The 14,696-nt window shown below is 42.7% G+C and overlaps 1 protein-coding gene across 7 annotated transcripts in view; it reads right to left on the reverse strand.

The window, feature by feature from the left end:
• Nucleotides 1–1,732: 1,732 nt before the first annotated feature.
• Nucleotides 1,733–14,696, reverse strand: part of UNC13B (unc-13 homolog B) — a 221,948-nt gene continuing 208,984 nt past the window's right edge. For 3 of the 7 annotated variants that reach the window (XM_075740240.1, XM_075740238.1, XM_075740236.1), the window contains 6 exons: nucleotides 12,100–12,180; nucleotides 11,558–11,705; nucleotides 8,797–8,853; nucleotides 6,166–6,258; nucleotides 4,878–5,037; nucleotides 3,297–3,722 (listed from right to left, as the gene is read on the reverse strand). In XM_075740240.1, coding sequence (XP_075596355.1) covers nucleotides 3,437–3,722; nucleotides 4,878–5,037; nucleotides 6,166–6,258; nucleotides 8,797–8,853; nucleotides 11,558–11,705; nucleotides 12,100–12,180 — 825 coding nt within the window. In that variant the 3' untranslated portion in view covers nucleotides 3,297–3,436. Of the gene's footprint in view, nucleotides 3,723–4,877; nucleotides 5,038–6,165; nucleotides 6,259–8,796; nucleotides 8,854–11,557; nucleotides 11,706–12,099; nucleotides 12,181–14,696 lie in introns of all 7 variants that reach the window. The other 4 variants (XM_075740242.1, XM_075740239.1, XM_075740241.1 and 1 more) reach the window with 2 other exon arrangements.

Raw genomic sequence — 14,696 nt, forward strand, 5'->3', positions numbered from 1 at the left:
ATCCCCTGAGCTAATGATCGCCAGCACCATTAGTTTACCTTGTTCTAGCTCTTCTCTGGACTCTGCAGCCACTCTGGAGGCAGAATTTGCACGAGATGGACTCTTGGTCTGAAATCACTCTGCTGTTCCCACAGACCCAGCAGAAAGTCCCCAGGCAAGAACAGTCAGCCTGCCTCCAGCATCCAGCTCATCTCTCGGCTCTCGCCTCTCTCCTGGCCCACCTGCAGTTAGCGCTGCTCTGCTCCGCAGGTGACTCCTGGGTGGGACAGTGGGCAACTTAGCGCTCCTGCTGCTCGTCGTCTTTGCCACAATGCTCTTGAACAGGCTTTTCCAACTCCAGATAGCCATTTCCACCCCAGGTACACCAGCATGTATATATATATTTATAAAAGATGTATTCTATTTATTCATTTTATATATTTATTATTATATATGTATATATATTTGATACACACAGTGTATATCCTATATCCAACTGTGATTTTGAGGAGTGTTCAGATAGAGCGAAGAGCGCCATGTGCACAACATAGTATTGTTGCCACAGGTGCACGAAAAAGTCTGTGTTGGTAGCTTAAGTCTGCAAGACTTTTCAGGCAGGAAAGAAAATTTGAAAGCATCATAATGAGCGTAAACTCAAGAAATGAGGCAAGATGGGCAGACGGTTTTAGACAAACATGTTGCAAAGCAAAATGGAAACTGATTCTGTGATTACAAAGTTCCCAAACTTGGTTTCCAGGAGAACTACTGGATAAGCAATATACTCAGGAGCCTTGGGTTCCTGGCTCTGTTAATAACAGCCAAACTTCTTGCCCTGCCCAGGCCTCTTCCCCATGGTTACAGACAGCGCTTTTCCTTTGAAAAGCTCTTTATTAGTTTCTCTCCAACTGCAGTGCTCGCTGAAGCGATGACAAGTGAGTGCACTGATGAGTTAGAAACCTGTGTACCATCTAACTTGCTGCTGAAGTGGGGCTTTAAAGTCGTGCTTTAAGCCACACACCACATGGGATATGCCATTAAACTCAGTAACTTCCCCAGGATGAAGCCAGAAACAGAAACACAGCTATGAGCTGGGCTGAGTTAGCTGCGTTACTCTCATTGCTGAGCGTATGTTACATAAGGAAAAATGGCATCTTGGGAAACAAAAATTCAGAGACCTGCATTATCGTGAAATATGAGCCTCTGAGTTATTTTAGCTTGTCTGCTGGAAACTGGCAGCATCCCCAAAAAATGAGGAGGGGGGGAGTAATTTACTTGACATCAAGAAGGTTTCTTCTCTGATCTTGCCAATACCATCTACAGAGTATTAATGCTTATATCAGACTGAAAGCTATCAAGTTTGGTATATAATTATTTTTCTTCATGTGTTATCCGTAAAGTATCCTACTGCCTGCCTGAGTCTTTCTGTTCAGCACCTTCAGGAGGTTACCAGGGTATGAAGGAAATGACTTAAAGGCCAGATAGGAGGAGAAAAGCAAGCAAGTTATTTTCTATGCTTTTCTGTGATGTCTCAGTGTGTTACCAGAAGCCAGGAACTTCAGGAAAAGATGTCGAAGACAGAGGCACCATGGAGGAGGGATGAATGGTCTGACTCATACCCCTTGCTGGGCATCCACAGCACCAAAGAAATATCTACCTACTAAATGAGAGTAATTTAGAAAGATGCCGTTAGCAATTCTGTCCTATGTGATTTAGCAAATTCAATTGCAGTTGCACTTCAACAGATGACGCCAAATGCTGCTAAAAGAGTTTATTAAAGACTATACTAACAGTTCTCATAACAATGGCACGTACAGTGATTCAAAATCATGACAAATAGCATGGAGTTTTGAAGAGCATTATCGTAATACACCACGGACAAGAACAAAGCGGATGTGCTGTCTCAAAACTCTACGAGCAGGCCCATGAAACACAGGGGTCATATCATACAGCTGTACAAGTGTCAGAGAAAATAGAAAAAAAAAGTCATTCAATATGCAGTCCTTGAATTTATTGACAGTGTTACAGTACTTTATGGGCAAGGACTGGCTTATTCCAGCTGCACTTTCCAGAGTACAAGGGCAGCTGGAAATAGCAAAAAAATCCCCAAAGCGAAAATCCCCAAACTCCAATAAACATACCTCAGGTGCAATCACTACTCCAGACCCTCCTGCTTATGAATTTTCAGTCAGAAGTTCTGACCTCCCTGCAATCACTTTACTCAGGACAGTGTTTTGTTTTGCAATAAAACAAAACCAGGATGCTTCTTTAAGACAGTGCAAAAATATTTTCAATGGTATCGTTAAATCACAGATTAATGACAATCAGCATAGATCAACTGCAGCACGGCCAACAGCGACTTCAAGATCAGAACAGAATGGACCTGCTGCCCCTTGACTAGCACTCCAGACCGAGTGCTTGCAGAGGGCAGACGTGTCACTCTCTCCCAAGCGAGCCACCGTTCCTGGGTTCATAGTGAGGAATGGTCTCAGCTACTACAGGGTAACAAAATGCTACAGAAAGCCTGCAAGTATTAAGTTATCTAATTCTATGTCAAAAAAACTAAGAATATTGAAGTGGAACAAGTATGTAGCAGCCATGTCATTTGTCATGGCTCTAATGTTGTTCCCTTCCTTACCGTGTCTGTCACGGTAGCCAAAGTGTGACTTGCGGAGTTCAGCAGCTTACAGCACCCCCATGGTGATGCAGGATTCCCAGCAGCACGTGGGGATTTATATTCTCCGAGACACACCATCTAATTACAATGGCAGGGCAGCTGCAGTCTGCTCCTGGTGCGTTTGTTTGCAGCTTTTGGCTACGAGATCTTAGGCCTTGCTGCACTTGTCCCACTGGTCTCACCCATGCTCACAGCAGCACATCCATGGTCATACATTCATTTGGTGTGCATCTTCAGAGCAATTTGCAACTTCTTTTTTAAGCAGATGTTGAGGTGTCTGCGTATCGCATTGGCACACTGGTATAATCTGTGCCAGAATATCCCCTGGCAGCTCCACAGCACACAAATTCAATGAGAGACAACTGTGCTTTGCCAAAACCCCAAATCATTCTTCTCCTCCCAATTTCCACACAGTTGTGTGTTTGCATCATAGTGTGATTATGTAGAGCCTTTTTAACATCTGCCAACTTCAGAGGATAAAATCACAGTGCTGCATATCAACAAAACCCAGCATACCCAGCCTACAATATAAAATAACTTATATACACAAAGCAGAATTTGCATCTTAAACAAGAAGAGATTGTCTCATTCTCTACGGTGTCTTACCAGCTACTAAAAACCAAATAATTCACATCAGATTGATGGACTTGTTTCCTGTACAGCACACGTGCGCTATTGGAGCTGACAAAGACAACATGAAAAAACTTTTTCTAATAAAAGAGAATTGTTGAACACTTGCACATATTGGCACAAGGCAGAAGAGAAAAGGGAACTTTACACAGCTCAGGTGCCCTCCTCCGTGGAGCGGGATTCAGATTTCAGCTTCACAAATTCTCTGGCAACTTCATCATTGGTTCTTTGAGAGAGGATCCTCAGGATTGTAAGTCCAGTCTCATCCATGTGAATTCTGCGCCCGAGGGGGCACCAGCATGCACAGCTTCCTTTGTCTGCTATGTCTCTGAGCTGCATCACTGCTATCCCCAGTACTCGGTCCTCCCGAGCAAAGCAGTAGTCTTTCACACAGACTTGGAGCTCGTAGGCATCAGGGCCGTCTTCATTCCCCAGTATGCTGAAAAACACACACAGGTTTACTCAGTTTCTCAGAATATAAATTCCTCCGCAAAATAAAGGTGTCAGCAGCTGACCAGAGTGCTTAGATGAGCTACAGAAAACTCCTTTCTACAGAAAACTCTGGTCAGAGAGGGAGAAGTAAAACCTATGGCGTATGGGAATTTTGCTGATTTACAGCTAATAAAGACAACCTGGCTACTTAAAAATATAAAAAAAACAACCAACCCTTACCAAGTTGCCTTTGCATGTGTGTTTTAAACTGTGAAATGAGAGGAGCGGAGAACATTAAAGCCATGCTAATAGACTCAGATGACTTTAAACATTTCTGCTTCTGTTCAGGGTTGCTTCATTTCAGTAATTAATATTTTAATTAGATGAAGTCTTTGTTAAAGATTCAGAACCTTCCATTAAAGCAAAAGCTAATAAAAATGCATCCCCAGTCTTTCTGATGTTTCTAAAATTAAAAGAATAAAAAAAAAAAAAGGGAAAAAAAAATCCCTTTACTTAGATGAATCTTGCCCTTCCTCACATCAAAGAAAATTTATATGGACAGTCCCTCTCCCCCGAGACGTTTACAATCTTTTGCTGGTCATTTCTTCTCTTCTCCTCTCATTTTCAGCGTACAGCTGGGTGAGCATTAGTCTGTACTCCCTTTGCTGAGCCTTCCAAGAAGGAAGATGCCTTTGTAATAATGAAAACCAAATAAGAAGAGATCAATACTCGGCATTGAGAAGGACCGCAATTTTAGCAGTGCGACTTACTACCAGTTCCAAGGGCTGTATCCTTGGAAACAAGTTCAGAAAGCATGTCCCACAGGTCAAGTTGGGATAAAAACACACATTAAGATTAAAAGAACTAAAAATACATAATGAACTTTTAGCCTCAACTCTACCAATAAAAGATGCATAGAAGTTCATTAAAACGATGGAGCACAGTAAAATGTATTGATAGGACACACAACGCGTTTCAGAAGGTAGCCAAAGGACATTGCTGGTATAGAACAGACCTCAGCATCTCACCCACAGCAAAAACTCCCATAATCTAGCTTTTCCTGCCAAGACACCAAGCTACTGGTTCACGTACTGCAAAACCCTATCTGTCCTCTGCATCTGCACTCGCCACGTCAGATCCCCAGGCTATTTTTCACACTTACAAGTGAAAGGTTTCATTGTATTTTGGAGCCCAGTTGTTGCTCTTTGACTTGGTTGTGAACTTCCTCTTCTTGTCACTCTGATGGGGCCCAATCATGGTGATTTCAACGAATGGACGGAACATGCTGGACGTTTGCCACTTCAGGTCATTGGCTGCCACAACTGGAAAAGAGAGTCACAACCTGTTTTACAGTAAATATTCATTTGTTCCCATTGCTCTGGATACCTTTCCACTCTACTCTGCTCTCAGTTTCTTGTTTCAGGGGACAAAATCCAACTCAAAACATGCCAGCGACCCAACACACATAGACAGAACTTTTCTGTAACACAAAGATACGCTTTTTTGCTCTAGTTTAAGTTCTGTGAAGGGAATTTAATGCTTGGGACAGCACTTTGCTTTTGCCATATGCATAGTCAAAAATTAGTCCAAAAACCCAGGTGTTCCTGCGGCTCTGGGCAGGCTGCCCTGCCAGTTCAGTGCTTACCTCTACATTACCTGTGGGATGAGAAGAAAAATTTAAAAAAAAAAAAAAAAAAAAAAAAGTGCAGCATTTTGGGGGCCAGAATTAAGGTTTCTGTTGAAAAGGAAAATGAGACTGCAGATAAGACAAACAAAGGCCATGAGCTGTGGATGGTTCCAGAACCCAGAATTATTAGCTCTTTAACTCTCCTTCTCTCTCAGGTCACTGCAGAGAACAGACTGAAGCACAGGAAATAGCTCTGAAAATCAGTTTTTACATTGCAGTGTAGATTTAGCCAGAAGAGAGGCCTCCAGAGCTGTTTATATAAATCTTTAGAGGAAATTAAAGTAGTTAAATATGCTGTATTCGAGCAGAGGAGACGAAGGAGGAAGAGGAAGCCTGGGATGAATCACTGCTTTGGTTATTTTCAGAGCAGCTCTTCAGGGACCAGTGTGGTCTTCAGGATGGGGGAGAGCAGCCTCTGAACTCTTACTGGCTCTGGGTTTACACTGAGCAATTTTGCAACACAAGCCCTGTCATGCTGCCCTGCTCTCTGCGGCACAGGCTAAACCGTGGAGCCTGATGAGAGCCATCATCTGATTTTTGTTTGCTTTGTATGTTGCTGCCAATAAACAACGGGACTGTACATTGCCATGTCACTGGCTGGACAAGCTCACGTGCTGTTTCTCTACGTGTTCCTGATGTGAAACAGAGAAAACAATTCTGGATTCACATTCCATGAGCTAACACATAAATATGATGACTGCCAACTGGAAACCTTCCTTGATACAGTCACAGAGCCTGAGCCCCAGCACGTGCTTTGCCATACCTTTCACCGTGACCTTGTGTTCACCAGTTCCTGGGTGGGTATACAGGTCAATCTGTATGGACACTTCACCCACAGGATCATCCACACCAGACCCTGTTGGAAGAAAATTAACACCCCCCCCCCCCCCATGCACACATGGATTATTTATTGTTTATTGGCACCCAACTTTGGTTTATGGTCTCAGCAAGACAATACAGCGTTTTCACAGAACACCTTCCATAGCCAACTTTCCAGTAAACACCAATAATGTATCGTTAATGCAAAATAACATCAGGCTTGCATGCCCAACACGCATAAACACTAATGTTTTTTGCACTCCACCACAATGATCACATCCTGTTGAGAATACTAGTATGAATTTTAAAAGAATTTAATAGACCTAAATCTCAACAATGGACCCTCACAGAAAGCAAGGATTTTTCAGACATCCCTGCCAAGCTATTGTGTGCACATGCAGTCATTCCAGTAGTGGGCATCAGCACTCCTGTCCGCTAAGGGAAGAAGGGAGGACAAAAAACCCAACAAAACAAAACAAAACAACCACACCAAAGAGGAAGTTTAGGGGAAAAAGGGAAAAGATGTTAGTGATTTGCACTGAGCCATAGTGCAGTGTCACCCTCCGAGAAGTTTTTTCCAAGCTGTACATCAGACAAAAGCTGTCATCCTGACTGCCTATCTGCTTCCCTTTGGAGGATAATGAGAATCCCCTCACTGTTGTGAACAAAAATGATGAGAAACAAGCACTCACAAATTGCATACTTATTTCCCTTCATCAGTTTGCCAGGGAGAAAACAAGATGTGACTTCACAGAGGAAAAGGCAACATGTTGTAACAGAGGGAGAAGATTTCATGAACCTTACAATTCCTGTATTATGATGTTTTCAAATTTTTAACTTTTAATCATATTTATCATGCAATATGTGGAAAAGACATTTTTCTGGGTAGGAAAGTCAAGATGTCATGCAAATTACAGAAAATGATTGCTTTGCAAAATGAAAATGACGTATTTGATAAGATAGTGAGATTGATTTTACTTTCCCTTTGATAACTGCCTGATCTCAGGTTGACAATTAGCAATGCTGTTGTAAATGGGATACCTACAGGGTAATTGAGTACCTACAAACAGCAGTGTTATTTTGTCAATTTTGAGGCTAAGACACATTACTTAGTGAAAGAATTGGTGTGTTTGAAATTCAAGACAAGGAGCTTGAAGGATATCATTAAACAAATATTTTGATTAGATAGATCTAACACGCCAACTTTTACAAGAACAGTCCACAGGCAGCAAAAACACTCATTTAAAAACCAAGGGGTTGAGAGCTAATCTGTGCAATTCTCTGAAGAGAATTACATGGCACAACAGAACTGGAGGCAGTGAAAGTCACATTAATATACAAGTTTCTGAGCAAACATAGCAGAACCTCAAATTATTGTCTTAGGGTAGATTCTCATTCTTGGCCTGAGCACAATAAACAGCCTCTACGCTGTAACATTTGTACATGATCTTGAATGTACTGTTTTCTCCTGGCTTAGAAGGGCAGTGTTCCTTCTTTCTTGGATATAAGCAGAGAGCTTTAAAATCAGTAGGCTTAATTATTGACCTGACCCATCTGATGGTGTGGGTCTGTCACTCATGTCATTGGCATTTTCCATGGGGACAAGATCACCAGTAGTATATACCAACTTTATCAGGCCACATCTGCACAAGCATCAGATACCAAACACTCAGGCCTTCATTTCACTAATCTTTAGTGTAATTAATAGGTTATAAAGGAGACACTGATGCTTCACAGGAACGATAGCAGAATCATCCCATTACCTTTGAGGGAGAAAAAATTTAGATTTTTTTTTTTCTACCTTCATTCTTGTCTTTTCATACAAAAATCTTGTTCTATTAACTGAAAAAATGTTCAGAGACAAAAAAACTTTGTAGATGGCCAATGAAAAATATTCTGATCACATACAACTGTGTGCATACACATGCTTGCACATTTAATGTCCTGATATGACAGTCTCTTTGGTATTGCAATACTGGAAGGTGAAACTGCAGAATTGAGCTCGTGCAACATGTTACAGATGTATTTCACACAAGATAACAAAAAAGATTTTGGACAGCCAAAAATAAATTGAGAGATGAAACACAACAAGACTTAATTTTTTGGGGCTCTCCTGAGCACCCAGACTTTTAGCTCCCCCCCTTCAAGCCAGATGTTTCAAGCTCAGCCATAAGCTTGAGTGTGTATCAGACATTACCATGTATTACAGTAGCCCATCTGAGCAGACCATACGCATGCAAGTCTAGGATTTGAAACAGCAACACACAGCCCATGGCGAAGGGTAGGGGAACAAGTCCGCAGCATCTCTCAAAAGACAGTCCATTTTTGAGACAGCTTTCGCATCCCATGAATAAATGTCAAGCTTGGGGACAGGCTCTCAGGCAGGGTACAGACTTCTACACCGCGCAACCCATGGCTCTGTCTGTGGGATGCAAGCATTCGGTGAAAGTTCACTTCTACAGGGAGCTAAAGGGAATGGGTCTCTGGAACAGGTTTCTGAGCACGGGCAAGATGACTTCAAAAGCAAGGCAGTTGGCTAATGTTGTTATGGTAACAACATTAGTCTTGAACATACCCTTATCAGGAAGAACGTCCTCATTAGCGGTAAACCTAATACCTTTCCCATCATGCACTGAGACATGAATTCAAAAGGCAAGAAGCAAGCAGGATAAAGAGAGAAGAGTGTGAATTACAATCCAATTAGCGGTGTCACTTAAACAAATACAAGACAAATATTCTAGCTCTTAATAGACAAAATATCCTCTTAGATCTTCTGCACCAACACAGGCTTTAGAGAGCACGGCTGTCTGCAAGGAAGGGATTGTCTGGGTTAAAACAAGATGAGAATTTGTGCTGGTGTAACTAAACTGCAAGCTGTGATCCAACTTTGCAGGACAAACATTGAACAGCATAGTGCCACAGAAGCCTGCTTAGTAAGAAAATGAGGGCAATAGATACCTCACAAACTAGAAGATGCAACCATTGACCAGTGAAGTAAGACAGCAAAACAGTCAGCATTTAAGTAGTTCTGCATGCAGCCATTTCCTCCCATAGGGTTTTGGGAAGCTTGACTTATTTGAAGGGAAACATCAGTCAGAGAGCTCTGGTAAGCAGATGCCAGCTGTAAACGCTAGAGCTGTCCCTTCTGTCCTGCCAATGCATATGCAGATCTCCAAACCAATCTACCAACAAGGGTTACTGAGAAATGTATGTAAGCAATATCCTTTTCTACCCCCATCCCAGGAGCAAGCCATGCCTTTCTGAGAGATATTCCCTCAGTGATCCTACAGATACCGGTGGCATAGCTCCCATCTTTTGTTTCCCAAACAGGGTCCAAAACTCTCAAGCCTACTAACACAGAAGATGCTGATTTGGACCAGCTCAGTTGCCCACCGTGCCCAGTACCTATCTCAAAGTGGCTCAGATGAGCCACAGAGAAATGTCATCAGTCAGCTATGAGATATAATTGATGACCTTGTAATGAGTGCATCTTGTGTCCTAAAACTAGAACTTAATTCTTTACAAGCTTCTAAAAAAAAAAAAAATAAAATATTCAACACACACACACATTTCTTTGGGAACTCTGTATATTCCTGCTGCTCTCAGATTCTGTTCAATTCTCTTTGTGTATCTGCTAAACACGCACCCTCAGTGGAGTTTTATAGTCAAATCATGCATTGCCTGAAGCTGCTTCCTCATACCAGCTTTGAATTTGCCACTTTGCAACTTCAACAGAGCATCTTCTTCCTCTAATTTTAAACACTCCTGACTAGCACTGAGTGTACAACCACAGTGCTGTACACGTCTTTACATACTAGGATCCACATAAAAAACTAGCTGCAATTCATGGTCTGGATATATAATGGAAAACATTTGTCACAGAACAGCAAAGATTGAAAACACACTGTGCACACAAGTTCCTGGCTAAAAAGTGTTTGTATAACTCTAATGGCAACAGTCAATACTGAGAGTACCCTGTGGACATACCAGTCTTTGACCTGTCTGGCCACTGGATGTCATCGTTGCTCTGCTGGGACACTGCTACAGGACCATTCTCTCAAATGCATGCACTGATTCTTTAGTTAACTTCAGTGTTTTAATGTAGTAAACTTCAACCTAAGCAAGAATGTATCATGCTGCTAAAGGCAGGGATGGTTCAGTCCTCCAAAACTACACTCAACTTTTCACTTTAAAACTTTAAAACCAAACCGTGTTCTGCTCAAGCTGGGGAATGCCAGTATCAAGCAGTCTCATTTGCACACGAGGGAAAAACGTGTGGGCTGGGGAGTGCTTTCCCCTTGATTTCAGGGCTCGGTGTGGCAGTACGCTGGCACAGTTAGTATAGTCTGAGGGGTCACCAGCTCTCATAGGCTTGCAAGGATTAAAGGGAAAAGGACCCCAAGCAAAAAAGGTGGCAGAAGGACACCCTCATGGAGTTGTGTAACTTTTGCTGCTGAGATGTAGGTGCCCAATGCCATGGCTTGTATTAAAACAGCCTGAAAACTCCAAGCGTCAGCTTCAGTTTTCACCTAACCTCTAATAGCATCTGTCCCCTCTTCCTGAGATTAGTGAGATTCACAGTCAGCCAGTGAAGGTTGGACTTCAATAATTAGACCAAATTATTCTGTACAAAAATCTGGAAATGTTTATGTGAAAATAATGAAAGACAGAGACAATGAATTGTTTACACCTTCAAAAATCAATGAAATAGCACAACCATCGTGCCTTCCCGGAGAGCTACCAAATAATTCCAGTGACGCATCTCAGCAGCTTACTAATATGTTGTGGTGATCTGCAGTCATCTAGCTCGTACATACCCTGTACTGGCTGCAGACAAAACAGTGCTTTCATTGCTCTCCTCAGAGCCTTCTTCCTTTACAGGCTGCCTGTAGCTCCGTGACTCATCACACTGCTGTCAGTCAGCCTTGGTCAGACCTACATGGGCTGCTGGCGGCACCGACTAGTTTCTGCGTAGTGTCTTGCTGAAATGGTCTCTCACACCACCGGGTAAGTCTCAGTACAATAGCTTCAAATTTCACTTAAGTCACCCACCCACATTAATTCATGAAACGTGACTGTTAAATAAGGATTGCAGAAAAAAAGACCACAAACACCCCAGAACTTATGTTTCACATATTTCTGCTCTCTCAAAATGTAGTTGTTGAGTGGGAAATAACCCCCTTTCCCTCCTTCCTAGTTTCAAAAGCTCTGAACTGTCACATTTCCAGAAACGTCGCTGCCAAAAGCACTCTACAAACTGGCAGTACAATACAGAGCAATTACGAACAGAGCAGATAGCTCTATTCGACTCTGCCAGCAACACAAAAGAGTCTTACCCTGAGCTGTCTGAGTCTGGACAAAGGTTTTGATGAGAGTGTCTGTGGTCTGAGTGTAGAGAGAGAGAGCATATCGAAGTGACTGCAGGTCCGGACTCTTCTCCAAGAAGGTTTTCTTCAGACCGTTCCCACCGGCATGGAAATATTGCTAAGAGTAAAAAGAAACAGGAAAAATACCAAGGAAGAATCACAACCAGCAACCCAAATTTATGTGCTATTGTGTGTGCAGATGGGAAAGAGCTGGAAAAACCCACAAAACAGCTTCTGTACTGGAAATTCAGCTCTTAGACAAACTGATACCAACTGCTCATGGCTTTCCTCTTCAAAAGCACTTAAATATGAATACGCTGGCTCCCCGCACATGCCAGTCACCTGAGCCTATGCAGGTTTACATAGACATGGCATTATCGCTCACGTAGCACCTTTATCATTGTAACAGCAGCCACAGACTCCTGCCATCTCCTGAAGTGGGACAGGCACCGTCTTCCCAAATAGTATTTGGGGATGGAGCAAGGGAATGACGGAGAAATGGAATCACTTACTTTGATTGTATCCAGTGCGAGATCCAAAACAGCACACTGCTTTGGAGTGAGACTCTTAGTTTCTTCTCTCACCATATGATCCTGCAAACAACCATTATATTTGACATGAGTGTGCTATCAGAGACTAAAGGAAAAGGAGTCACCAGGATCACCTCCTTCTCTGGATTCATGCTGTGGCTACATGGCCACAACATTAATTCAGCTGTTTAAGGAACGCTTAATGGAGTCTCTCAGAGTCATTTATTACAGCTTAACTTGAAAATAAACCTACTTTCTCTGTTTCTTGCAGGCACAGAAGAGAGAAATAAGGCAAGGACACGGACAGAGATAAGTGACAATTTAAAATCACAGTTTGTCTCTCAGAAAACCCAAACAGGAGTCTGCTTGCTACCCCTGTCATTCTACAGCAGCCACAACAAAACTCACAAAACAGCACCTAAACCAAGGAATTCTGAGAACAAGGTATTGGGCAAAGTTATTCAATGTTGTTTGCACATTTTTTTAAATTCTTCCATCTATAAAGGTCACTAATTCATCACATTGTTGGTGCAGACGAAGAAAAAACAAACAAGCAACATGTTCTAGAAAATACCTTTGCTGAAAGAAAAAGGTGTTCCCATTAAGACCAACCATAGCAAAAAGCCAGGAATACCTTGGGAAGGGATTCCCTTTCCTGCAGTGGGATCGTATTCCCGTTAGACTTCTACCTGACTACAAGGATGTGTCATCCTTTGGTATTTCACGAAGGTCTTTCTCTCTGATGCTTAGTCTAGGTCTCAGTGAAAACAAAACCCAAATTCTAACTGTTTGAACTGCTGGAGGGTCAGGCCAGCTGGCTGCAGCCTGGGTGCTGAAGCATTCATGAAAAAGATGCAGGCAAATCAGGTAAAGGCTACTTATCTCTACTTTAAACGTGACAGCCTCTGATAAGAGACACTTTCCAGGGGACACATACACTGAATTGTCTTCAAGTGAAGCATGCCTAGTGTGTGGCATCATGGGTGCATTTCATGCTGATAAGCCTGCTGGCTCTCTCACAGCCTGGTGATACTTCACATTGCCCGGTGCTGTTCCCACTCATTATCCACCACGATCAATCTCCTGCCTGATGGAGACGGGGCTCACTGCAGTCTAGGCGGGGTGCTAGGCATTTGCCACATTTCTCACAGACATCCAGCTAGCAGCTTTGCACAGGGCTGTGTTAAACTGTACAGAAGATGCCTCTCAAGTCCGTAATACCTTAGACAAGTTTGCACCTTGCTTTCATGAGTACTAGAGACGGCCTCAACTTGCCTCTTTCCCCCATGCAGGCTGCTCCTGGTCTGCAAAGCTAGATACGCTGTAAGGTGCAAACTATCTTCTGTTGTGACAAGCTGTCCTTAGGGGAGCAATAGCTCTCCTCCCTCTTCCTCATGAGTAATTCAACTGAAGATGATACAGCTTCACACTTCAGTACACAGAGGGTAAAACACTCTTTCGCTGACAGTCAGATTAAGTGCACAATCAGCCAGAGCCCAAGGACACGTTCATGCGAGAGGCCAATTTAGGCAGGGTAGCTGTGTCCCCAAGGCAGAGTGACTTTCATGTCTGTTGAAATGACTTTCTAGGTGTGCCTGCCAGATTCCCCATACTGCGATAGAAACCAGGTGGTCAACATTTTTCTCTTAAACACCTAAACAGCTCATTTACCCTGCTCTGAGTCGTCACCCCACCAGTGCCCATGCTGTCATTGCACAGCGTTGTCACCGCTTTCTAAAAGCGTTTCCCAGTGCCATTTACTTCAACACGTTATGTACAAATAACCCAGTGACTGAACTGGTAATGCTTCCACCTACACACAGAGGAGCCCACCACTGTCATTCCCTGCATACCTGCCCTCTGCAAATCCCACACTATTCCTATAACAACCTGCACAGAGTGCTACCCTGTAGCAAGCCACAAATATTTACATCAAATAACTAAGCTACTTCTGCTTGAAGTTGCAAATAGTAATAATAATAATAATAATATCATCATCTTTTCCTGGTCTCATACTCATCCTTATATTCTCCACAGGTAGTCTCAGAAGAACCTCTGTGGTCAGAGCTTGGCTGGTTGGCCCAGGGGCAGTTCAAGGCAGAGGAGGCTGCTGCTCCCTGCTCCAGCTGCTGGCTATTGAGCAAACTGAGCAGAAAGAGTGATAATATATGGGAGGCAGATATGTGGCACCAAGGTGCCAGTTTTATGGTTGGTTTTCTAAGCATTTTAAAATACACTGTGAAATTGATTTGTCATCAGGACGAGAGTCTGTGCTTGTCAGGTCTGTCAGTCTCTGTTTTCAGCTGAGTTATCTTATTCACTAGGGCTCTGTTCCCCCTGTTCTATTTAAGACAAATAAAACTTAAAATCCATCCCATAATTTTCCCAGGCTTTTAGTAGAACTGCAAAATGCACAGGAGAGGGGTTGTGAAAAGCCATTTACTCATGCCTTCCTCGTTAGCTTATATGTGCCCACAAAAACAAAAGGACAAAAAGAAAAAAATCCACGATGCTTACAGAGACCCAAACAATTTACACTCTTGTAACATCTACACTTTCCTGGAAATTTTTGGACGCAG

Source organism: Balearica regulorum, chromosome Z (genome assembly GCF_011004875.1).
Source record: "Balearica regulorum gibbericeps isolate bBalReg1 chromosome Z, bBalReg1.pri, whole genome shotgun sequence".
Classification (NCBI taxonomy): Eukaryota; Metazoa; Chordata; class Aves; order Gruiformes; family Gruidae; genus Balearica; species Balearica regulorum.